General features: G+C 36.8%; 1 protein-coding gene across 2 annotated transcripts in view; it reads right to left on the minus strand.

Annotated features, from left to right (window-relative positions):
- The window catches only part of GRM5 (glutamate metabotropic receptor 5), a 595,687-nt gene that overhangs the window by 97,777 nt on the left and 482,819 nt on the right, over nucleotides 1-15,091 (minus strand). For both annotated transcript variants that reach the window (XM_017887662.1, XM_017887663.1), the window contains exon 5: nucleotides 3,019-3,265. In XM_017887662.1, the coding sequence (XP_017743151.1) occupies nucleotides 3,019-3,265 (247 nt within the window). The remainder of the gene's footprint in view (nucleotides 1-3,018; nucleotides 3,266-15,091) is intronic.

The following is a 15,091-nucleotide window of genomic DNA, read 5'->3' on the forward strand; positions in this document are numbered from 1 at the left end:
TATTCTAAATAAATTTAAAATAAATTTTATATATTGCTCAAAATCAAAATAAACAAAAGATATTACAGTAACAACAACAAAAAGTTCTATTAAGGTAAACTAGAGAAAGTCAGGGTTCAATTGAACAGAAATAAGGAAATTTCTAAATGGCTCTAACTCTGAAAATTAGAGAAGATTGTCTTCAGATGATAATGAGGGGTTTATTCAAGGGGCTTAAACAAGGTTGTTGTTAGAGAAAAGTGAAAAATCATTTGGAGAAGACTGCAGAGTATTACATTTATGTGGATCCTAAGGCTCTTTCTATCTGTAATTCCAATGCTAAGGTACTTTTCCTAAAAAAAAAAAAAGAAAAAATGTAATTCTTAAATGTGTGCTAAATTATCTGTGGGTTGGCATAATAGATACTCCCAAGCCCTGGCCTATACAACAAAGCAATTACAATGATCTGTGCCTTTGGGGTTGGATAATCACAGAGTAAAGAGAGATCACAGAGTTAGTTAGACCAAAAACATGAATGGCACCTAATAATGGAACACTTTTATACTACATATGAATGCATTGAACCCTTTCAAATGTAATATAAGAAAAAAAAAGAAGGTAAATTTTTACTTGATGATTGTGCATGAGATTGCATATGTCCTTGCCCTGTTATTTAATTGACTATACAACCTTAGGCATGTCTCCTTCTTTCTATGACACAGGTTTTTTTTTTACCAGGAAAATCTAACAATCTGCAAGTGTGTGCCAGAGTGAGTTGCTATCTCTTTCAGCTTCTTCTGTTTAGGATCCTCCTCTTTTAACTCTTTAACTCTAGAGGATTCCTTAATCATCCCAGGATCCTTTGGTTTCTCACTCAGCTGGGAATACCTTTGATCTGGCAGGATGCTTTTACTCCACAAAAATAACAAACTAATGTCTACAAATAAATCTTCTCAGAAAAGTGTTTTGAAAATTTTGATCCTGATTGATTAATTGGCAGGCTGTTGTATCAGGTTAGAAGTTGAAGCCCAGGAGACTGAGTTAAAATTTTGACTCTGTCATTTACTAGACTGTATTTTTGGGCAAGTCATTGAACTTTTAAAATTTTTTTTTTTTTTTTTTTTTTTTTTAGCTGGAAAAGGAATGGTAACATTACTTACCTCATAGGTTTAAAAAGTAGAGTGTTTGGCTCAGAACACACACTCAATATATGCTAGTTATGTAAATGGATTATTTTGAAAAACAAAAAGTGGTAAATCACCTTTTCCTGAGTCTGCTTCATGCCCTTAGAGGCCAACTCTGATAATTTATTAATGGGTTAATGTTATACTCAAACCTAGTAGTGCGAGGATAGACTCAAAGCAATCCTGTATTCCCAGAAATTGTTTGCAAAATTTTAAGTATGTTGTTCTTGAAAGAATATCTATAAATTTTGTCTGAGTCTTGAAGGGATGATTGTTCCAATAAAGATTAAGAACCCCTTGCAACATAATTGAAGGATTATGAATAAGGCAGCCATGTTCTGCCTGATCCATCAAGGTTTCCCATTGGAATAGAGCTGGACCTTCTGAGGTATCTCCTCCCTTCCTGGTTTGTGGAATGGGTTTGGGTACCTGACATAAAAACTCTTGAATTGGAAGGAGCTACAGTCATCAAATTCTATCAACAAGTCCCAAGCTGATGTCAGTACTCTAGAGATGCACATTTGGAATAATAAATTCCTGTGCAGATATCTGGGCCCATGCCTTGATATGAGCCTAAAGACTGAACTCATTGGTCAACCTGCCCGTAAAAGATTTACAACTGTGAAGTTTTGTTTGGCCCTGAGAAAATGCTTGTATTTTTTCCTTCATGGATATACGGAAGAGCCAAAAAGTAGAAAACAACATGTGAAAAGTCAGCTTATTTTGGCAAACAGCCTAGTTATAGCAATATTCTTCAAGTCTGTAGAATAGAAAAAAAAACCTAGGTTTTTCACTTGGCTGTATGACCTGAAACTAGCTATTACTTATAAGTCTGGTATGTGAAATAGTAACAGCTGCATTTGGGATAAGCTCCAGCTCATCTTAGAATATGGAATATAGAAGTGTGCTAAACCAAGGTTGCTGACAGAATGTGTGGGCACATGTGGTGCGAGTTGTTGAGGATTTATGAACCTCTTGGCAGGGTCAACTACAAACAGAGTGTACAGACAGCTTTCCAAGCACAGTTGTTAAGTATGAACTATTGCTAGAAAAGCACTGAGGGACCAAAGGACCCTATTGTTTTGATACAAGGCTGAGTGAAGACTCAACCCTGCTACACCTCAAAATACCATTTCAATGGAATGATTCCTTATAGATTAAAAGTGTCTACAAGTCTTAAATGACTGTGTTGAGTCATTTAAGAATTTGCAGTAGAAGATAAATGTGAATTCTGGTGAGTTCTGGGTACTTAGTGATTTCTCTGGGGACTGACCTATAATTATGAGTTTATGTTCTTCAAGTTCCTCTATAAATAATGAAAGGTAAAGTTTCAAAGAAAAAACAATTTAGTCCTTAACAAGGAAGAAAGTGATCCAGCTGGAGAATAATAAAATAAAATATGACTTATAACTCACTTGCTGTAGGTACAGCAAACAACAGAACAGAACCTCAGCCCCATTTCTGGATTACTAGAAATCAAATTGTTCCTATTTCAGAATAGTTCTATTGCACAAGAAAATAGCCGAATACAGGGAATAACATGACAAGCATGCACAGAGAAACCACAGAGATGATTTTTATTTATCTATGATCATGTGAGGTTCTTGTCTCTTAGTTTAGGTGTCTGAAATGTGATAATTCCCAAAGCACATTTTGGACATCAGCACCAATGCTTTTTTCCTGGCACAGGAAATGGGGCTTCTTCTCTCTCTATCTTTGCTCATTTGGGATGTCAGGGAAGGGGAAACATGACCAGGAATCCTAGATTAACCACAAAGGAGAGAAAGAGACATTTCAGGATCAAGTGTTGGCTGTCGTTCAGTCTCTACTGTCTAGAGGAGAATCGTAACAATACCTTCCTGGAGAGTCTCCGTTCTCGTCGAATAGGATCGTATCTCCAGAAACCCCAGTAAAATTGGTTTTCATCAGGGACTCCAAAAGTTTCCGTCCATCAATTGGCTTCATTGCATCACAGAGTCCTGCATAGCCTGGGCAGAGGGACATCTGCATGTTGTGGAGCCCATAGGCCATCGAATAGATGGCGTTGATCACAAATCCCATTTTGGAATCCTGAACATGATGTGTTTTCAGAGTCAGAGAACCTGTTGGGAAACAAATTAAGCATAACTTTGAGATACAAATCTACTCTCGCGATATTCCTGGGTACTGAATAATGGGTTGCCTGTAATTAGAGAATGCACTGGAGCAAATTTATCAGAGTTAGAACCATGGGTAATACTGAGAAACAGTACCAACATAACAGGCCTATTATCTTCTGTATTCAGGTTTTTCTTCCAAAACTCTGAAAAAAGTTCTAAATCACCAACAGTAGCAAGATTCACTTTCTTCCATAACCAACTCTAAGTATGAATGCAGGATAGAATTGTATTTCTGTACCACAAAATGTATCTTAAGGACAGATTCATTTCATTAGTATCAGCTGTGATAATATACCATTTTGGTTCAGAAGTCCTCAACAAACCTCCAGTTTCTAAACTATTATGTTCTCTTACCTGGCAATATTCCACCATCGATATAAATTTACCTATTTAGATTTATCGCCCAGTACTTCTAATCTCAAAGCATATGCTCTCTATAAACTGGCCTATTTGAAAGTTATAAAATATAACATTTAAACTCCTTTAATTCATTAATTAATTCAGTAAACATTTATTAGAGTCAGAATATGCACAAAGCTGTGTAATTTATCATCTAGGGAAAAAAAGAAGATTTGAATATGGAGCTTGTACATAGGAAACTAGTCCAATAACAGAGATAAATTATGCAAATACAGTGAAAGGTAGAAGATAATAAATCTGTAAAACCTGTGGAGGTAAAATCTATAGAGGCCCAAAGGAGTGAGATATATCCCTTCCAATAGAAGGTTCTTGGGAACTAAGGAACTACAGGAACTAAAGTTTGTTATTGATGATTGATTTGACAAATATGGACTTAGTGCCTATTATTTCTAACTGCTTAGAATTTGCTCCGAGTGAGGGACATCATGCTGAACAAGACAGACGTGATTCTTGCTCTCATTTACTTAGAGTCTAGAGGGCAGATGAGCATCTATCTAAGCAGGCAATTACAATGTGTTTTGATAAGGGCTGAGATAGGACTGAATAGTGAATCAGACCTGGAAGCTCTCTGAAGCTGAGCTTTAGGCTAAATATCAATCAGATGAAGGGGGAGAAAGAGTGATCCAAGCATTTTTGAAGAATAACAGATAAGATAGAGCATGCTATGTTTGGGAGACTTTAAGGAAATCGATGACCAGCACAGAGAGTAGGAGGTAGGAGAAAGGAGAGAGCTGAAATGGTAGAGGAAGGTAGAGATGATCAAGCCATGTTAAGATTGCTGCATTTTGGCTAGGCGCAGTGGCTCACGCCTGTAATCCCAACACTTTGGGAGGCCGAGGCGAGTGGATCACTTTAGGTCAGGAGTTCAAGAACAGCCTAGCCAACATGGTGAAACCCCGTCTCTACTAAAAACACAAAATTAGCTGTGTGTGGTATCGCGTGCCTTTCATCCCAGCTACTCAGGAGGCTGAGGCATGAGAATTGCTTGAACCTGGGAGGTGCAGGTTTCAGTCAGCCAAGATGGCACCATTGCACTCCAGCCTGAGCAACAAGAGGGAAAGTCAGTCAGTCTCAAAAAGAAAAAAAAAAAAAAAAAAAAAATTGCTGCACTTATCATAAGAGAATTGGGATCCACTGAAGTGTTGAAGCTAGGGAGGGACATGATCAGATTTCTGTTTTAGAAAGACTATTCTGACTACACTGTGAAGAAAGGTTTAAAGGGCTGTAGGAGTAGGGCTGTCAGGGAAACTCATTAAGAGGGAATACAGTGATCCCAATGACAGAAGAAAACGTTCTTGCCTGTGGTAGAGGCCACGATTATGGCAAAGGTGTCTAGGAAGTGAAATCTATATCCAGGTCTCGTGATTGTAGAATAAATAGGGTTAAGACATATAGGAAAAGTGTGGTAAAAAAAAAAAAAAAGGTGAAAGAAAATGCTGAGGTAAAGCCAGAGCTTATCATTTTGGAAGAAATGTTTCCTTTAAGATAGTTTCCACCCCCCCCCAAACAACAAACAACAACAACAACTCTCCAAAGATAGTATGGTGCTTTATGGCTTCCCAAATTGTAGAGGCCTATTATCTCCATCTTGATTGCTGGCCCAAATACTGACACCTTAAATTTCCCCAGTAGAGAGTCTCCCTAGAGAAACTGGCATCGTTCATTCTGACGTAATATAAGACGGGAAATCCTGCTTCCATCTCAGGACTAGACAATGGTCCCAGGCTACACTCTAGGCAAATTTTACAATTTCCTTCCCCACACAGACGGGATTTGTATTTCTTCACACTGCTGGAAATTCCATTATTCTAGTTGCCAAGTCAAACACTTTTGAATCACTTTTGACTCCTCTTTTTCCTTCATACCTTCATAACTCTTATTTATCTTCAAAATTTATGTGGAATTAGACTACTTAGCACTAATCTACTTCTACCAGACTCAGTATGTATCCTCCCCTGTCTAGATTATAGCAATAGTCTTCTAACTGGTTTCCTACTTTCTCCTTTTGCCCATCTTCCTTGCACTCCAGCCTGTTTTTAGCATAATAGCCATAATAATTCCCTTAAACAGAAGTCAGATCATGACAATCCTCTGATCAAACTTCCCAGTGACTTTTTTCTTATTACTAAAAGTAAAAGCCAAAGTCCTTGCAATGGCCTTCAAAGACATACAGAAGCCTGCCTCATGGTATTTCACCCCCTTTTCCTTTGACTCAATCTCTTAATATTCTTCCCATAAATTATTCCACCCTAGACACACTGACCTTCTCCTACATCTTCAAATATGCTAGGCATGCCCCTGCCTCTGAGCCCTTGTAATTGCTGAGTCTTCTACCTGGAATGCTCTACCCACAAGATTTGTGCAGGACAGTTCTCCAAATGGCCTTGGACTGACCAAGTTTTCCTCCCTTTCTTGCTTGTAGTTCTCAACAGTAACTGTATGATGATCTGATAATGTAATTTATTGAGATAGAGAGAGACTGGCTAGAAGAGCCTAGGCTCTGTTTCAGTCTCACCAGAACAGAATGTCCTTCAAAGATTTAACACAGTAAGTCATGTGACCCCAGGATATAACACCCAGTGCAGGCTGCTTTCCAGGGTCCCTTGTCTGCTATGCAAGTGGGTTACATGCAGTTGAGACTCCATCCACCCTAGGCAGCTTTCTGAGCCTTGGGGGAGCAGCTCACAATGAGTCCTAGGCTTCTGATGTTTTTTGCTGCCTATCTGTAAGTAATAAACCCATTTCACATAACTTGCATATGAGTATGTTCTGTCACACAAGTTGGTAACCAGTGCATAGTAAGCTTGCTTCACAAGTCACAGAGCATGTTTCCTTCCCAATTTATGACTTTACTCAGGCATTATCCTCTCTGTGAGACCTTCTCTGGATATCCTGTCTTAATTGCATCTCTCCCTCCCCCAACCAATACTCCCTATCTTCTCTTGTGACATTATTTTCACCTTACCAATACCTAACATATTTTATAGATTTATCTTATTATCTTGCTTATTGGCTATCTCAAACACTACTCACTAAAATATAAGCTCTATAAAAACAGGGAGTTGTTTTGGTTTGTTTGTTTTGTTTTGTTTTGTTTTGACATGGAGTCTGGCTCCATCATCCAGGCTGGAGTGCAGTGGCGAGATCTTGGTTCACTGCAAGCTCTGCCTCCCAGGTTCGTGCGCTGGGACTACGGGCTCCCACCACCACGCCCCAATAATTTTTTTTTTTTTTTTTATTTTTAGTAGAGACGGGGTTTCACCATGTTAGCCAGGATGGTCTTGATCTCCTGACCTCGTGATTGGTCCTGCTGGGATTACAGGCATGAGCCACGGCACCTGGCCCTGATACTTTCTTTTTCGTTCTCTACTCCGTGCCTAGAACAATGTCTGGCACACACTTGGCCACCAATAAATATTTGGTGAATGAATTAAATTAACAAACTGTCTTCTCTAGACTACCCTTCTATTTTACTTTTTCTCCCTAATCCTATACTAATACTAGTTCTAACCATTTTCTTCCTCTTACTTTTATTTAGGTTCAGGGGTAAATGTGCAGGTTTGTTACATGAGAAAATTTTGTTGCTGAGGATTGGTGTATAAATGATCCTGTCATCAAGGTAGAGACCATAGTACCTGATAGGTAGCCTTCTAAACCATAGCTGCCTACCACCCTTCCTCTTCAAGCAGTCTCCAGTGTCTGTTATTTCCATATTTACGTCCATGTGTATTCAATGTTTAGTGCTCACTTATAAATGAGAACATGTAGTTTTTGGTTTTCTATTCCTGCATTAGTTCACTCAGTTTTTGAGTTTTGAGCTTGATTCATGTTGCAGCAAAGGACATGATTTTATTCTTTTTTATGGCTGTGTAGTATTTCATGGTGTATATGTACCACATATTCTTTATCCAGTCCACCACTGATGGACATCTTGGTTGATTCCATGTATTTGCTATTGTGAACAGCACTGTGATGAACATATAAGGGGATGTGTCTTTTTCACAGAATGAATGCTTTTCCCTTGCATATACACTCAATAGTGGAATTCATGTCTGTTCATATTATTTGCCCATTTTTAAATGGGATTGTGTTCTGTCTGTTGATTTAAGTTCTTTACACATTCTGGATATTAGACCTTTGTTGGATACATAGTTTACAAATATTTTCCCCAATTCTGTGGGTTGTCTGTTTACTCCACTGATAGTTTCCTTTGCTGTGCAGAAGCCCTTTGCTTAATTAGGTCCTATGCATCAATTTTTGTTTTTGTTGCAATTGCTTTGGGGAATTTAGTCATAAATTCTTTGCTAAGGCTAATGTTCAGGATGGTATTTCTTAGGATTTCTTCTAGGGTTTTTATAGTTTTAGGTCTTACATTTAAGTCTCTAATCCATCTTGAGTTAATTTTTGCATATGGTGACTGGTAGGAGTCCAATTTCAATCTTCTGCACACAGATAGCCAGTGATCCCAGCACCATTTATTGGATAGGAAGTCCTTTCCCCATTGTTTGTTGTTATTGACTTTGTTGAATATCAGTTCAGTATAAGTATGTGGTTTTGTTTCTGGGTTCTATGTTCTGTTTTTCTGGCCTATGTGTTTTTCTACCAGTACCATGCTGTTTTGGTTGCTGTAGTCTTGTAGTATAGTTTCAAGTTGGGTAGTGTGATGCCTCTGGCTTTGTTCATTTTGCTTGATTTGAGGTCTTTTTGGTTCTATATAAATTTTAGGATAAATTTTTCTAATTCTGTGAAAAATGAAAGTTTGGTAGAAATAGCAGTGTATCTGTAAATTATTTTGAGTGGTATTGCCATTTTAACAATATTGATTCTTCCTAACCATAGGCATAGAATATTTTTCCATTTGTTTGTGTCATCTCTGATTTCTTTCAGCAGTGTTCTGTAATGCTTATAGAGATTTTTCACTTCCTTGGTAAGTAGTATTCCTAGTTATTCCTTATTATATTTTTCTTTTTTGGCTATTTTAAATGAGATTGTGTTCTTGATTTTGCTCTGAGCTTGGACATTATTGGTTTACAAAATGCTACTGATTTTGTACGTTGATTTTTGTATCCTGAAACTTTACTGAAGTTGTTTATCAGTTCTAGAAGCCTTCTGGTGCAATCTATGGGGTTTTCTTGGTATAGATTCATATCGTCTGCAAAGAAAAGTAGCTTGACTTCGTCTCTTCCTATTTGGATGCCCTTTATTTCTGTCTCTTGCCTGATTGTTCTGCCTAGGACTTCCAGTACTACATTGAATACAAATGAAGAGAGTGGATATTCTTGTCTTGTTCCAATTCTCAGAGGGAATACTCCCAGCTTTTCCTGTTTAGTGTGTTGGCTGTGGATTTGTCATAGATGGCTCTTATTATTTTGATGTATGTTCCTTTGTTGCCTAACTTGTTCAGAGTTTTTAACATGAAGTGATGTTGAATTTTATGGAAGGCTTTTTCTGCATCTATTGAGATGATCATGTGGTTTTTGTTACTTCTGTTGTTGTGGTAAATCACATTTATTGATTTGCATATGTTAAACTAACCATGACTCCCAGGAATAAGGTCTACTTGATGGTGGTTAATTAACATTTTCATGTGCTTCTGAATTCTGTTTGCTACTATTTTTTTGAGGATTTTTACATATATGTTTATCAGGAATATGATCCTCTTGTTTTCTTTTATTGTTGTGTCTCTGCCAGGCTTTGATATCAGGATGATGCTGGCTTTGTAGAATGAGTTAGGGAGGAGTATCTCCTCCTTGTATTTTTGGAATAATTTTAGTAGGACTGATACTAGCTCTTCTTTGAACATCTGGTAGAATTTGGCTTTGATTCTATTGGGCCCAGGACTTTTTTCAGCTGGGAGGCTTTTTATTTCTGATTCAATTTCACAATTTGTTATTAATCTGTTCAGAATTTTCATTTCTTCCTCGATCAATCTTGAGAGTCTGGGTGTTTTCAGAAATTTACCTATTTCTCCTAGGTTTTCTTGTTTGTGTGCATAGTGATGTTCATAGTAGTCTCTGAGAATATTTTGTATGTCTGTGGGGTCAGTTGTAATGTCACCTTTGTCATTTCTAATTGTGTTTATTTGGATCTTCTCTTTTTTTCTTTATTAACCCAGCTAGCAGCCTATCAATCTTATTTAATCTTTCGAAAAACAAACTTTGTGTTCATCAATGTTTTGTATGGATTTTCACATCTCAATTTCAATCATTTCAGTTCTAATTTTGATTATTTCTTATCTTCTCCTAGCTTTGATGTTGTTTTGCTTTTGTTTTTCTAGTTCCTCTTCCTTTGCTAGGTGTGACGTTAGGTTGTTAATTTGAGATGATTCTAACTTTCTGATGTAGGCATTTAGTGCTATAAACTTTCCACCTAACAATGCTTTAGCTATGTCCCAAAGATTTTGGTATGTTATGCTCCTGTTTTCATTAGTTTCAAAGAATTTTTTGATTTCTGCTTTAATTTCTTTTTTTATCCCAGAGTCATTCAGGAGCATATGGTTTAATTTCCATGTAACTGAATGGTTTTGATAGATTTTCTTAGCAATGATTTTTAATTTTTATTTTGCTGTGGTCTGAGGGTGTGTTGGGTATGATGTCAATTTCTTTGAATCTGCTTGGACTTGCTTTATTCCTGAGCACATGCTCATCTTAGAATTATGTGCCATGTGCAGATGAGAAGAATATATATTTTTTGGTTTTGGATGGACTGTTCTGTAGATGTGTAATTAGCTCCAACTGGTCAAGTGCCGAGTTTAAGTCCAGCATATCTTCATTAGTTTTATGCCCTGATGATACATCTGACATTGTCAGTTGGGTGTTGAAGTTCCCCAAGATTATTGTGTAGCTTCCTAAATCTCTTCATAGATATCTAAAAACCTGTTTTATGAATCTGGGTACTCCAATGTTGGGTACATATACATTTAGGATAGTTGAGTCTTCTTGTTTGTATTGTAACTCTTACCATTATACAATATGTATGTTGTCTTTTTAAAAATTATCGTTGGTTTAATGTCTGTTTTATACAAGAAAAGCTACCCCTGCAGTTTTTTGTTTTCCATTTGCCTGATAGATCTTTCTCCATGTCTTTAGTTTTAGCCTGTGGGTGTTGTTAGTTGAGACAGGTCTCTTGAAGTTAGCAGACAGTTGGGTCTTGCTTCTCTATCCAACTTGCCATTTTATGCCTTTTAAGTGGGGACATTAGCCCATTTACACTCAGGATATAAATTGATATGTGAGAATTTGATCCTGTTATTGTGCTAGTAGCTGCTAACCATTTTTAAAGGATCCAAGAACACTTCCTTCATGAAGACCACCATGATTGCAGATATTAAAATTAAGTTGCACTTTGAACTCTGGATCATTTTCTCTAGACCTTTCTCTGACACTCTATATTCCTTATTATAGAATTGTGGAAATACTTTAGGGGAGCAGAGTTGGAAACATTCATTTCCTAGGTCAGTCTTATACTTACCTTTCCCTATTTAACATGCTAAGTAAAGAAGAGTTTTCTCACTTGATTGATTCTATTACCAGAAGACTGTGTATTCAGTGGCAATCTCTGAGGCCACACTTAGGTGCTTTACCTTGACGCTAAGCCATGGTCTGCAACTCAGCCTCCCAATCACTATCAGAGTACAGCAGTACATGTTTTTCTGACTGTTATAAAAGGTGTTGGTTTGAGTCTCATTCTTTTATTTTTCTCTCTTATGAACAGGGTATGGAGATCTATATTTGAATCCTGTTCTGTGTCTTCCTGGCTCTGTGACTTGGACAGGTTACTTCAGTTACTTAACATTCAGTTTAATCATCTGCCAAATGATGACCCTCATTTTACAAGAATGATATGAGAATTAAATGTTATAGAAAAGTCATAAGTATCTCACACAGAGCCTGGCACAAGATGCTTCATAAGTAGTAACTATATCAAAATGTAAATCATACTAACCTTTAGTAACTATATATTTCTGGTCAAGACTTTAGAGTATAAAAGTAAGTGAAAGGTCTCACCTGATGTGATACCCATTAGACTCTCAGGCAATCACTGTTTAGCTTTTATTTCTGATTTTTATTTATGCCTTGTCCACAATAGACAGCAACTGGCACAAAGGCAAATTTGAGCCTTTTTAATTTGTAAATTAAATCACAGTGTTTAGGGCATGGTTACTATACTGTTTATTGAATTGAATGGGGAAAATATTGACAATTTGCATTTGTTTGGCACTTTTCAGCATAATTTTGCATTTATCTGTTATGTGCCTCAACACTGCAAGATAGACATGGACAGCAGAAATTATCCACACTGTATATATAAAGAAACTGAGCTGTAGACAAGTGAAGTCGATTTCCCATGGTCACTCAGAGAGTACAACTCAAAAGTTGACAGAAACTTCTAATGTCATGACTAGTTTTCTTGTTATACTATATTGTTATTCTTTGGAAAGAAGAAATCCCTGTATCACCTTTTAAAAAATTATTCTAAATAAGAGATAAACTTAGGGAAAACAAATGGTAACAATATTGAATTTTTCCTATACAGTTCCATGCGTCTGTTCTCTCAGATAAATGCCTGCTAGCACTGCCCAAGACCTGGGCCCAGATATGTACAGAAGGGGCCAATCAACGCAAGAGCTTAAAAACTGACGGATGCATATGTTTGTTCACAGTTTGTTAAATCATTTGTTATTATTGAGCATCTGGAAACAACTGGCCTATTTGAGTGGCATTAGGATCTTGTAGAAGTGCCTGGTGACTATTTTTTCCTAATCACCCAAAGGCCTAAGTGATTGCAGATTCCTCCCCATCAAAATAATAATAAAAAATAACAATAATTGGAAAACCAACAAAATACCAGAAGAGAACAAATAGAAGTTTAACTTATGTAATTAATTTCTTATTAAGTCATTTTGATGCTTATATATTTTGCAGAAAGAAATCATAATTTATTTTAGCATTCATGAGGCATCAGGAGTTCAGTTCATAGAAATCCAAGTTTAAATTCTGCCTGTGCCATTTCACCTACTTTCCAGCCTTCTTCCTCCACCAGAGAAAGAAGCACATGGCTGACCTTTTACCTTCTTCAGGTAGCTGAGAGAGCTCTATTGAAATGTGTGCTAACAAAATCAGGACTTTACAAAATGCTTTAATCTCACACAACTCAATGAGCTAGGGGCTATTTCCACTATAGATTAAGAAACTAAAAAAAAAAAAAAATTAAATTAAAAAAAAATCAAAGTTACTGTGAATAGCTGGCAAGCTTAGCTTTTTTTTTAAATTGGGGCCAGGGGTGGTTGGTATCCACATTTACAAGAGACATTTGTTAATACATTAGTCTCAAGATTATAGATGTGGTGAATATATTGGTAAATTGGGGAATTCTCTTGCCTCTTATCTCTGTGGGTTTAGGTCCCCATCTATCTCCACTCCCCCCATAATTCCACACATGGCTGAAGGGGGTGAATGTGCAAGATGACATCGCACTTTGTGTAGAGAATGCCTCTCAACTATTAAGAACAGCAGAGCGTAGCATATAAGACCACAGATTCTGGAAGTAGACAGAAGGTTATAATCATAGTTTTGCCATTTTCTTCGTTCATTGTTACTAGTAAGTTAGTTAACCTCTCTGTGCCTGAAAAGATGGTTTTAAAATAGTATCTAGCAAATTTAGATGATACTTAAACAAGTTTATACTAACAAAGCATTTGATAAAATAAATTGATTTATGTTACCTTGTCCCTGACCCAAGTTTTGTTAATAATAATATGATTTATTTCTTCACATTCAAAATACAAAGATCTGGGAGAGGTATGTTGCCAGAGGCATTAGCGAGTGCAAATATACCTAATATGTTATTTGAGGAATAAAAGAAATGCTGAAGCATAGTAAGGGGAAGAGAAGTAGGATATGAGGCAAGAGAGAAGGGGTTGGATGAGGTTAGTGCTTTGGAGTGTTTTTTTTTTTTGTATTTTTTTTTTTTATTTTTTTTTTTTTTTTACCAGAGAAACACTACTGTCCTGGTTTTCATTATGAATTTTTTTTTTTTTTTTTTTTTTTTTTTTTTACTTTGCTGCATGGAAAATAGAACAAGAGTGAGAAAATGGGGAAACGCAGGAAATACTGTGACAGAATGCTAAGAGATTATGGTAGCTTAGTCTATTGCAGGATTCTGAATATATTTCGAAAGCATAGAGAATAGAATGTACTAACAGATAGGATGTTGAGTGTTAGGAAAAATAATGAAGGATGAGTCCAAGTATTCAGTTAAGTAAGTAGACAAATTAGAGTGTCATTAGTTGAGAAGTGAGAAATCACTAATACATAATTATGATTCTGTTCTGTTTCCCTATAAAACTGGTACTGACTTTTATCATATATTAAACATTCAATACAAAAATTGCCTGTTTACATAACTATCTCTAACCTGGATCTAAGGCTCAGTTTTGCTGTCTTGTAACATTGGTGGTGATCTGTCACTGATTTCCAGGACACTGTGGGCTCCCTAGAGACAAGGATTCTGTGTTTTTTACAGATGTAGCCCTTGTGCCTAGCATAGCACCTGACACACAATTGGCTCTATTAATATATGTTAAGTAAATGAATGAGGCCAAAGGGATGGCAGGATGCCTCAAGGAGTGTGATCAAATAACAAGTCTCATTCTCAGATTGTCAAGTCAGTTTACCAGACAGAAAGCATTCCTTTGTAGAATAGCACTTGTTTAAACAAAACTAAACATAGCAATGCCAATTTACAGCAGGATCTGTTAGGTGGACCAGACAATCCCATCAAGCAATCTCATGTATTTTCACCATCTAATAAAACTACATGGGAAAAATTTTGGTCCAATCAAGATGGAGTAAGCACACTCTGATTCTCCCAATGAATACAGCTAAAAATCCTGGACGGAGCTGGAGAAGCTAGTTGAAAACTCTGAAAAATAAGTAGTAATAAGTGGATTGGGGAAAAATAACAGAACTCAAAACATCACTGAATCATGCGTGAGTTTCTTGGATTTTTTTCCCCTATATCTTCAGATTTAGACTCAAAAGCAGCCAAATAATGGAACTATGCACCAGATGCAAGCAGAAAAAGCTCCAAGAAAAGTTCTTTATTTTCAATCTGAGGAATAGAAAATGGCACCCTACAAATCAGAAAGAGTGGAGAAAGTTGTATTTTTGTTTTTTTGTTTCCTTCTGTTCAAGCCCCCAGGTAACCCTGGCAAGGTGATAGCAAGTGGTGGTGGCAAAGGCAAAAGTGTCTGGGTGGATGCTTTTAACTCTAAGGATGGAAACCCTTCTCTGTGACCAAAGGAACTATATCCCAAGTGTGTGTGTGTGGTGGGGGGAACTTCTCTGT

Source organism: Rhinopithecus bieti, unplaced genomic scaffold (genome assembly GCF_001698545.2).
Source record: "Rhinopithecus bieti isolate Rb0 unplaced genomic scaffold, ASM169854v2 scaffold_15796, whole genome shotgun sequence".
Taxonomy (NCBI): domain Eukaryota; kingdom Metazoa; phylum Chordata; class Mammalia; order Primates; family Cercopithecidae; genus Rhinopithecus; species Rhinopithecus bieti.